Raw genomic sequence first — 11,359 nt, forward strand, 5'->3', positions numbered from 1 at the left:
ATCCAAAGGATGATCAGCAACGCCTTTCACGATGCCCTTTACTTTGCTGATCTTTCCATAAAAATATTTTCTTTAGAGTGAATCTCTGTCCACATCCTTAATGTTTCGGTCAGATTCTCCGTAAGATAATTATTAAAAAACTAACTATTTTAAACACTGAAAATAGCAATCATCTGAGAATAAGTATGGGATTAAATTTATGTCTAAATATCTCTTACAGAGCAAAAACTCTTTAAAGCCCCAGCATTAAAAAAATCATATTTCTCTGGGCACTGCTTTAGTGTAATGGCTACAATGTTACATTTTACAAAATGTTAATTTTCCTTTTCTCAGATTTTGTAAAGAGGAAGACTGTTGTTTCTTTAAAATAGCAGGAACATTATGACACAGCAGGGCAAAAGCAAGAAAAAAAATAGACACTTTTTCCTTCTAAATGGCATACTTACTTTGCAGATAAAAAATAAGTTAATGTTGCAGTGTGTATTGGGGCAATTAACTCAGATTGTATGCCATTTCCTTCAGATTCTGGGTCCATAGAGCTTCTGTATTCCTATGATCCTTTTGCACTGCTTTCTGTTTTCTTCTGTTCTTCATTTATGTTTTGGTGCACTAACTACCAGAGGATGTTCTTTTACTCAGCATAGCTCCTCTGCCTCTTATCATCATAAAAAGGACTTGTGTCATTGGGCACAATTGGTAATTCAGATGACTACTATGTGGCACAACTCTTTCTTACTGTAGACAGGCTTTTTGTTGTAATTGAAGCTTCTCTGTACAGCTGAATTTCACTGTGACTGCTCGATGCATCTTTTCTGACTCAGGCTTTTCAAAGAAAATCAGAGGATAATTACATGGACATGATCATTTGTATCTTTAAGGCTCAGAATGTAGAACAATGGAGGCTTATGGGCCTTGTTTGCAGTTAGATAGAAATAGTTCTGAAACCTGTGCTGAAGTGCTGAACATTTCCTTCTCAGTAAAATAAGGTGAGGAATGAGTTGTGGTGCTAGTCATGGACCAGTGGTTCAACCCATAGGTGTCTGATGCTGCCTGCAGGGCCTGAGGGTCCCTGCCTGGTCTCCAGCTGCCACTCCAGAGGAGCACAGACCTCCCCAAGATCCCCTACATCATATTTCTGGGTCCACACAGATAGATAGGAAGTCCTTGGGTGCCACAAGTAGCACTGGGTACATTTGTATGATCAAATACATGAAGCCATTAGCATATCGGTTTTGAATTACAGAAATAAAATATTATCAAATCTCTAATGTTTCAAAGGAGCGTTTTAGAAATACTGACCTACTTGTCCATAATTGTGATAGATTTATTTGCACTGTAATACCTTTATTTGTAGTTAGTGTCCATAACTACAAGTCCTATATTCTGTAAAACTGGAATTTGTACTTGCAAGGCAAGAAGCTTGTATTTTTAAGCTGGGTTCAATATTCCTAATAGCTGAACACACATTTTGTTAGGCTGGATGATGGGTGCCATATGTCATCAGATATAACCTCCCACATGCTGCGTGTTTGAAATAACAGAGAATGCCAAGAATTATGACCTTTTCTTCTTATATTTTGAAATATGGCACCTGATTCCAGATACTTTGAAGCAATTGGAAAGCTAGCTTTTGACACAGAGAGGTTTCTGGATCAGCCTGCTTCTCATAGAGCAATGCAAAGAACCTTTTACTCACCTGCTTGTTGTGGCTACTGTTCAGCTTTGGGGACAAATTTCAGCTCGCTCTTTATATTCTGAATCTCTGACAAGTTGACAGCAGGACCGGGAAGTTTCTTAGCTCCTGGGAGATGTTTCTTGTCTTTCTCCTCCTCTGTTGAAGCAGGAACACTCTGCACGAAAGGATATCAGAGACCTTACTGCTACAATAGCAACTTCTTGAGCATGAGCATAGGTCAGTTATTTGAGAAACAAGAAATAAGCTTTTTATACTAAATACAGTCCCAATGGAAATTGAGGGAATGGGAGGGTGGTGGTGGTGGAATGAAGAGATAGGTTGTTTTGTTGGTGGTTGTCTAAAAACCTTCCAAAAAGAAAAAAAAATTAGAAGGTGCTCAGTGTGGAGGGATGTGGATCTTTTGGTAAATGAATAAGAATTTACAGTGTCAGACCACCAGTGGAAAATAAGCTGAGCAGAACATTAAAGGCAACTCCCAGTTGCTTCATATTTTAGGGAGAAAAAAGTGGAAGAACCATTCTTACCATCTAATTTATTTGAGAGTCTCATAGTTGCCAGTCAGTTGGGGAAGGAAACCATCATGCCCTTCTGCAGCTCTGGAGAGGAGCTATGATAGTAGGTTATGGACCCCAAAAGCTCCATCCAAGTGGAGCTTGAGTTTACATTTATTTTTTCTTAACCTCAGTTGTAGAGATCAGAAGGGTTTTACTCATTTTATGTTTGAATTAGGGTAGTGCCTAATGGCTATTTTGCTGACTTGTTAAAATACAGGCTAAGTAACAGCAGTCACACAATACCAAGCATCTCAGTTAATCACCCAATGAACCACAGTATCTCAGCCTTTGGTACTTCCTCGGCTGTAATATTACTCCTAGATAAGGTACAGTATGTGTTGTAGACAATTTCTGTTCCAGACTGAGCCATGTTTTGAAACAGTAGTTTTCCAGTAGGCAATTTAAGGCTGTTCCAGACTGTCCTGTATTTTATAAATCCGGCATACAGGGGGAATCATGTAGGTTTAGAGATGAGCTAATATTTTACTGCAAATAATTTCACTCTGAAATTATTTTTTCTTTTTTGACTACTGTGTGAATGTCTTCTTTGGATGGGCTTTTTGGAGTCAATTCCCTATTTAGATTTATTAGCCACCCTTTTTTGAAAGCTGTATTGACTCTGAACAGTCAGTTCTTAATATTTGCCTTCATTTTTAAAACTCCAAAGTTTTCAGTCAAAGATTATTGGCCAATAAACCGCTTTTTTTCTGTTGACTAATGGACTACATGCTAATTAGGAAGTAAAATTTTTGCAATGTCAAGTCACAAAAGCCCAAGGAATTTTAGAAAACTGACATTTCTTATCTGATCTTTATGAACTTTCTAGAGATCACCATTTATAAGAAAACTGAAGCAACAATTATACTGTTTGGCCTAATAAACTTGTGTTATCTTTTCTCACTTTTTAGCTAATATGCTATTAGTTAACACAAGATAATGCTAATAATATTATACTATTATTCTGGTTTGATAATTTAAAATCTCAGTCAGTAGTCCATCCTCAGCTACTATATATACCGTCTAATGTCTAGATTAATGGTCTAACATCCTGGAACAGTGGCAAAGCAGAGAAGAAGAATAAAGAAATTGATACAGAAGGTGTTTGGAGGGATGTACAAAATTGTGTTGGCAGTCAAAGATGCCAAGACCTTTCTTTCGACAACTTTCTTGAACAGCTAGGTAATCTGAATAACTATGAAAAAATACCATCCCCTTAGCTCCTTACTTCTTATTAGTACATAGCAGATACTGTGTTAAAAATACAGTTTCAAGTGATCTACAATACCATTCCTCTCATAGCTCAAATGATGCAAACTTTGACCAAATTTTGGAGAATTTTCACTCCATACATTTCTGTTAGCTTTCCTTTCTAATCTCAGGAGTGTACTGTTTAAGACTGCACCCCTCCCTGTATCACCCACTCTGTGTGCAATGCACAGCTGATATCAGACCTTGGCCTTCAGTTTTATTGAAGTCTGAAGAGTGACTTCGACATACAGGAGTTAACAAATACCCACATGGAAATACTCTGACTGAAGAAGAGTTATTTTCTGAAATTCCCACCCCCTCATTTATGTTGTATATTAACGCATCTGTTCCATTGACCTTCAAAAATACTGTTGACTTATGATTTAACAATTCCTTTGAGTAAGACATATGTTTCCCTCATCTCCTTCACCAAGATTTTAAAATACAGTGAAAAATGCTAAACACTTTAGAGGAAGTTGTGTTTAGTTGTATTTGTCTAACGCTGATCTAAAGAATCATGAGCTGCACTGCAAAACTTAATAAAATGAGAAAGCTGAAAAGATAAGTCCACTGGTAGTGGTTTTATTCTATTTATATTACAAGATCTGTTTCTGTAGTCTTTACTCTCATTGCTTGGCTTGCATATTGACTAGAAAACTGGGGGAAAGAACTTTGATCCCATAATGTCTGTCTCATATGTAGTATTCACATAACTGATAAGCAAAGCAATATTCAGTTACCCAACCCAATCTAATTATTAGCACTAGCCATTTATTTTATTTCTCAAATGCTAACAGAATTCACACATCCTATATTAGTTTCAGCTTAATAACATGCATGCCTTCACTAGCTTAATTACTGCAGAGAGAATGTGTTTTAATTTCTTTCCAGGGGAGAAAGTCACAATATGTGTTCAAGGTCACTTTATATGTTTGGTTTTGAGTTTTTAAAATCTTTTTAAGAACAGTTAAGCCAGCCTGGGTTTGATTTCTTTAGGAAAATTATCTGTAAATAGAGCACTATTTATATCAAATATGATGAAATTCAGAAAAAATCTGTCTGATTTGGACAGAAAAGGAAGAATCAGCTCTTATATAACTAAACCTGACCATTGCAAGTGCCGGTACCAGGTCGGAAGGAGCTGTTGATTGTCCAAAACGAATTTTGTTGCTTCTTGTTTGGGGCTGCATCAGTAGCAGCGCCTCTTTGTGCCTGGAGACAAGTGACTATCAACCTCCCTCCTGGTCCTCACAGCTCTAGTCTGCCTGGGGGCAAGACTCCCTCCTAACACCACAGCCTCGCTTCACCCGCATGGCAGCAAGAGAGACAGTCTGGCTGTGTGGGGTCAGCTGGAACCTTTCCTGCCCTTGGTTGTGGGGAGCATCCACAGCTCTGGTCCAGCAGGACCAGTTCTCAGCTGGGAATTATAAATCCAAACTAAGCCAGCTGTCCAGAAAGTCCTAAGCACTCATTCTTGTTTGCATTTTTTTCTTGTTTGGAGTATTCCACTAACTTGTTCTCCATTGTTGGTTTTAGTTCTTGTTTATGATAGAAGTTCATGGTAAATAGAATCTTTTAACATCATCCAGAAACATGACAGCTGCATTTAATCATAACCTTTGTGCTCAGTGTTGGTTAAGGAAAAAATCTGAGTGTAAACCTCAGTGTTAAATACCCACTGTAAAACACTGGCATGCAAACACGGAATTCCATCTAAAAGGAAGTATTTTCACCCTGTGTAGGTAAATGGATTCACAATTTCTGTTTTTAACTTGCAAATGTATAGTCTCCACATTCAATTTCTACTCATTGATAAATATTCCAAAGTGTCAGGTTTGAAAACCTGTTTGAGTATTGTTAAGCTGTAACAATAAATCCCTCTGCAGGGCAGCAGATAGTAGGAGATTATGTCAAAGCCTTGCTATAACTTTTCGTGCTGTATCCAATCAACTCCAGTCTTGAGAAACACTGCTGGTGAGATCCTGTCTCTCTTTCCTGACAGCAGATATCATCCTGCTGTTAAGTGGAGCGACATACATACCTTTGAAACAGTTTAAATTCCTATAGGTGCCTTGGCATCGAAACCAGAACAATGTATATATAGTGTTCAGCAGGTGTCCAGTTATTTCCACGTATGATCAGTGTATGTTCACCTGTGGTACCTAAGACTGGTATAACTTGACTAAAAGTCTTTCTTCCATCAATGGCAGGGATTCTCCTAAGGGAAAAAATAAGAATAAAACAAACAAACAAAACCAACTTTTTTCCTTACCTCCTCCACTTCTTCAGGTGTAAGTTCTTTTCTTTTATGGGGGTGGCCCGCACCAGGTCGAAATGCTCCCATTGGGATGTTAATATTAGCCTGGGAGAAGGAAATTATGATGCATAAATAGTGACTGAGAAATAGACGTAAATGGCAAAACTCTATAAAGGGGTGTAACAAAAATATAGACATTATTGAGATTCCCAAGCATTTATGCCTTGAATGTGTGCATCATCACACCACTCCTGTGGGAAAGAGAAGTGCTTTCAGCTCCATTTTAAAGATGGAAAGCAGAAAAGAAAAAGCTACTCGGAAAGCTTTTCAAGTTCTGAATTTTAGCCTGACGTTCTCTGATTCCACTGGACTTTAAACAAATCAGTATTAGACACAAAAGTGTCTTTAGATATCTGGGTCTACTTCAGTTTTGGCAAGGTCAAACAGAAAGTGAGTGCCAGAATCAGCATTTAAGTGTAAGTCACCCAAATCCTACAGTAACACCCAAACCACTGGACCACTGTCCCTCCCCCAATGACACCAGTTCTCACTTCACTTAATCACAGTCGGATAGGAAAGCCCATCCTGAGCCAATTTAAGCCATGAGTGTTTAAAATGTGATTTTATGAACAAAATCTACCCACGGGTGTTACAAACTGCAAATGCAATGCCTTAGTCCTAGAAATAGGTCCCTTGGTTGCAAAAAGGATGTGTAGGAAAAGGCAGGAAGGCTTGTTGCCTCTCCAGTACCCACTAGGTTTTGCCCAGAAACCCCAGCCTGGTCTGCAGCAAGGACTCAGCAGTCCAAGCAGACTGAGCTGGCTCTAAGGCCAGACAGACCTGGCTTTAGCAAACTCCCTCCAGAATGATATCCACCTGGCCGTCTCAGTTTGATTTTTTTGTCTGTGGCAGAAAGCCAGTAGCCATAACACAAATGAGGCTTATAATAGATATCTTGAAAATAAAGATTTTTGAGAAAAGAATGGCAGAAAACATCGTTTAGGAAAGAGCAGCTAAAATGTATCTATTTTCCCATATGACCCAGCCTGGACTATTTTAAAAGTCAAACGGTGTGATCAACAAAATGCACAATTTGTACTTATTCTTATCTCATGATCTCAGAAGAGAAGCTGCTCCTAGGAAATGTCATCAAAATATCATGACTCCCACTGGTAAAACCAGGGGGTGAATTGGTGATATTATGGAGTGGAAACAGAGAACCTTCCAACAGCAAGCTCTGTTATTGTTAGCTTACTATCTGACTGATTTGCATTAAATGAAGATGAACAATCCCATCCTTTTGCTCAAATCATGGTCTCGCAGATCGTGCCCGAGCTTGGGCAACCGGAGGAAAACAGCCCACTGTTTTCAGTAACAACAACTGTTCAGACAGCTGTAATCAATTTGCCAAGAAACAAGCACCCTTACTTTTATTCTACTTATATATTTATTTCCCTTTATTTTACTTATGTAAGGTGATTTCAGTGGGGCTGGCAAATGTCTGCAGGGCCATGTTACTTTATAGACAACAGGGTATTAGTTTCATAAGGTTTTTTCACTAAGCATTAGTTTAGATGCTGTGAAACCTTTCATCTGCACTTCCTAAGTTCCCAGGGGATAGGGCATTTTCAGCCTCACAGTACTTAACCCATTATTTCTTTTAGGAATGGAAAAAAAACAGCTTTCCTATTTTTATTTTTAATCATCTCCCCTGCCAGGCTCTGGTACCTCCAGGCAGCTTCTTTTTTTGGAATATGAAACTTCTCTGCAATTTACAGCTAGCATGGTCATACAGGTTTGCAGAGCTGAAACACTGAATGGACTGTGATGTTTAATTGGCGATGAGGATGGGATTCTGGGAAACAGAGGAATGCAAGTAGTGTAGAGGCCTCTGTCTCTCGGAATCAAACCAAAAGATCTCAAAGTGCAAAAGGGGTGTTGTTCTCATGATGATGAGAATTGTTCTGTGAAGGGGTAATTTTGCGCTCTGAGATCAAGGTAAAAGAATCATCACGAGTCCATCATCGAATGGACCATAACATTTAATTAAGTATTGGGTGGACCAAATTCTGTGCGCCAGCAGGGCTCTGCGAGGACTGTGTTGTGCTGCAATCAGCATGGGTTTGCAACTTTGATTTTAAAATATGTTTCAGGCCTGTTGTCACCTGTCTGCTGGGACTGAGATATGAGCCTGCTCCCCATCCAGTGAAATGCTAATCAGGAAATTTTTCATTCCAGACTCTTGAAATCCTAAATTATAATTGGTTTAGACACGCTTTCTAGATGTGATTATTATTATTAAGCATACTAATTATTAAAACTAGTTGGTTTGCATCTTCCTTTCATTTTGGAAAGTGTTTACCATGTTTTAGATGCCATTGCAGTTCTCATAATGAGTAGGTATGTGTACTGATTCACTGGACTAAGGTCTTCCTGAACAGACCAAAGGAAAAATTATCTGTAAACATGACATATGACACAGATTGCTGGTTTGACACAATTAAACCAGTATTTAGAGATCTGTTTGTGTTCTTCTTTCTGTTTATTAGAAACAGGGCATCCAGATCAGGAACTGTTGCGTCTTGAATTACTGGCAGCCCTGCATGAGCTGAGGACTGTTGCGGTAAACTCTCCACAGCATCACAGCCATTCCTAGCTGTCCAGAAGGATGACTGAATAAGCTGGAAAGCCACTTCAGTATAAACACGTTCGTTTTGTTTTGTTTGTTTAAAAAAAAAGAGAACAGAGAAAACTGAATGTAACCCACAAAACAAAACAAAACCAACAAACAAAAACAAACAAGCAACAACAAAAATAACAATGCAAAAACAAACAAACAAGTGCAAATACAAAAAAACCCAAACAAACAAAACAAAACATAAAACCAAAACCAAAAAAAAACCAGGAAACCCCTCGCCCTTACCTCTGGGGAAAGCCAGGAGTGGTGTTTGTAGGTCAAATAATTATTAGCCAGAGCTGCCCACAGCCTTTTACACACTGAGAGGAGGAGGCCAGCAATGAATGTTGCCAGGAATTAACACCATTTTGGTCCTCTATCACCACAAACTACTCTTGGGAACCACTTCTGTCCTCTATTGCTCCAAACTATTCTTGGGAACTAGTTTCTAACTTTAACTCTCCTACATCTTCATTTAATGGCTGTTGGCAGGTGAAGATTTTAGCTTACATTGCACATGGTCAGAAAGAAGCCACTTCTGACACAGACTGCCATTGAAATACTTCTGTTAGTAAAGCGCCATTAAATTTTCATTGCTGCAGCATGATGTATATTCTCCAGCAGATGTCAGTCCTACTATAATAGCACATATTAACAAAGGATCATAATATATGAATCACAATGTATAAAAGTAAAGCGACATTTTGAGTTATGGTTCTTAACAGTTCTTGAAGTGTAATAGGCATCAATTCAAGTGCAAGTCTCCCTGCTGGAGCAAACTTTGACGGAATGTTTAATAGATTTAGTTTAAAGTTTGTGCTGTAATTTTTTCTTATTATTATTATTCGAATTACCTTTGCAATAATTAAAGTTTCTTAAGGCATCAAACTTAGTGCTGAAACTCAATGCACTTTTTAAATGGAGAAACTAGAAGCAATTTTTTACATTTAGAAGTCATCATAAACATAAAAAGGAGTCTATAACTGCATCTTTAAGGGAAAAGTAAACCAAATTAATTCCTTAAAAATGCTTATATGTGCCCACGGAATCTAAATGTAAAATGTAAATATTTTGAGCTATAAATTATCTACATTTGTTCATTAATCATGCAAACATTTCCACAGTCACTGTAAAAGAGGGACAAAAATTTGTACTGAGTGAAATCAATGGCAAACCTCAGCTGATATCAACTGAACTACAGCACAGAAGTTTGGGGAGTTGATGATGGTAAAGAGAATTAACATTTTTACAGTGCCTTGCAACTTCAGTATACCACTGGGTAATTAATCTTCTTGATACTCCAGTCCATGGACTTAGTATTATCTTGGGGAAATATAGGATAGATTGGACTTCAGAAATTCCGATTTGTGCTTCTTACATAATCTTAAGGGAATCTGAATTCATTGGAAAATTTGATTGCAAGTGCATTTTACAAAATACATTAAAATTCTGTAAAAATCTGGAGCTCAGGGGCTACTTTGGCCTTTCAACCAGAATTGATGATAGCTAAATACAGTCTCCATGATGCTGCTTCATGATGATGTTGGGATAATTCTCCAGCTTTCTTTTACAAGTATGTAACAACCAACGGCATCCTTGAGAGCATATGCCATCTGAGGAGGTATGTGACACATAAGATTTTTTTTTTTAATGAAAACATCAACATTTCTCTCATTTTACTTTGGCTTTTAAATAAAATGTTTCTTAAGCAAATATTGGAAGTTGTGGGCTTTTTTTGAAAGGAATGCAGACATGAAAAACTTCAATACCATCTTTTTAGCCTATAATTCTTCCAGCATTTTATTAACTCTGTGGAAAATCTAATAGTTGCGAGAATTATTTTTACTTATAGTTCTGATCAGTTATGCAGTTGTATCACCACGTTTTGCTTAGCTGACCCATGAACAGACATAGCCTAACATTGGAAAGACCATGAAAACAAGCAATCAACCAAGCTATCTGATCCAGTTTTTTATCAGCTCAGATTATAAGATGCTCTTCCGGTCAAACTTTTGCAGTGCTTTCATATCTGCCAAGCTTTGTACTTTAAAAAAGCAATTTCCAGTTAGCACTTCTGCAGTGTTTCGTATGAGCAAAATGCAGTTTGTCAAGCAATGGAGGTTGAGATTTCCTATTTTTGTTATATTAGAAACAAAATACTGTCTCTTACCTGAATGGCTTTGACATGTGACGCTGGTTGGTTTGACATTTTTAAGACAGAGGCTTATCCCTGCAAGCAAAATGGGAAAGTGTTACAGGCTCTGACATTCTGATAGCTGGGGGAGATAAGCTAGAACTTAACCCATGCTGCCTCTTGACAGGCATCCATTTCATCTGCCCAGATCCTCTTTCCATCTCAGTTTCAGAGTTGCTTAGTTATTCCTTCTGAATATCAGAAAGCGACAGTACACCTGAGCTGCTCTAATTAATCTTTCATAGCCACAAATAGAGCTATCTCTTTCACATTAAAAACAATAACGAGTAGAGATAAGGAATCTCTCCTTAATGGCATTGTAAAATGAGTAAGAATTAAGGGAAGCATTTGAGGATAAACCATGTATGATTATTTCTACCACACTATGTATGTGGGAATTATTTGAACTCTGTTTAAACCTTCTTTCAATAAAGCATAACTTACTACAAAACATTGATAAATGCAGACATAACCATTTTCTGACTCACAGAGCCTTGCAAATCTTTAATGCATGTAGATTCGAAATGATCAAGAAACCATAAATTTGTTTGGCAGTACCTAGGGCACAAAGTAGCCTCTCTTCAAAGTTTAGTTCACATAGATTCATTGATTTTCTTTAGCAAGAAGGTAGATAAGAAAGAATGGACATTTCCATATGATTTTATGCATACATAGAAATATGGACTGACACAGTATTAACATACAATAACAAATGGAAATCACGAAAGTCAAT

The 11,359-nt window shown here is 37.7% G+C and overlaps 1 protein-coding gene across 1 annotated transcript; it reads right to left on the bottom strand.

Annotated features, from left to right (window-relative positions):
* Positions 1-1,709: 1,709 nt before the first annotated feature.
* SMPX (small muscle protein X-linked) lies at positions 1,710-10,641 on the bottom strand (the record flags this gene model as incomplete). Its single annotated transcript, XM_080361497.1, has 3 exons — positions 1,710-1,850; positions 5,771-5,860; positions 10,603-10,641. The coding sequence occupies 3 exons, from the start codon at positions 10,639-10,641 to the stop codon at positions 1,710-1,712; spliced, it is 270 nt and encodes an 89-aa protein (XP_080217623.1).
* Positions 10,642-11,359: the final 718 nt, after the last annotated feature.

Source organism: Nesoenas mayeri (genome assembly GCF_963082525.1).
Source record: "Nesoenas mayeri genome assembly, chromosome: 1".
NCBI lineage: Eukaryota > Metazoa > Chordata > Aves > Columbiformes > Columbidae > Nesoenas > Nesoenas mayeri.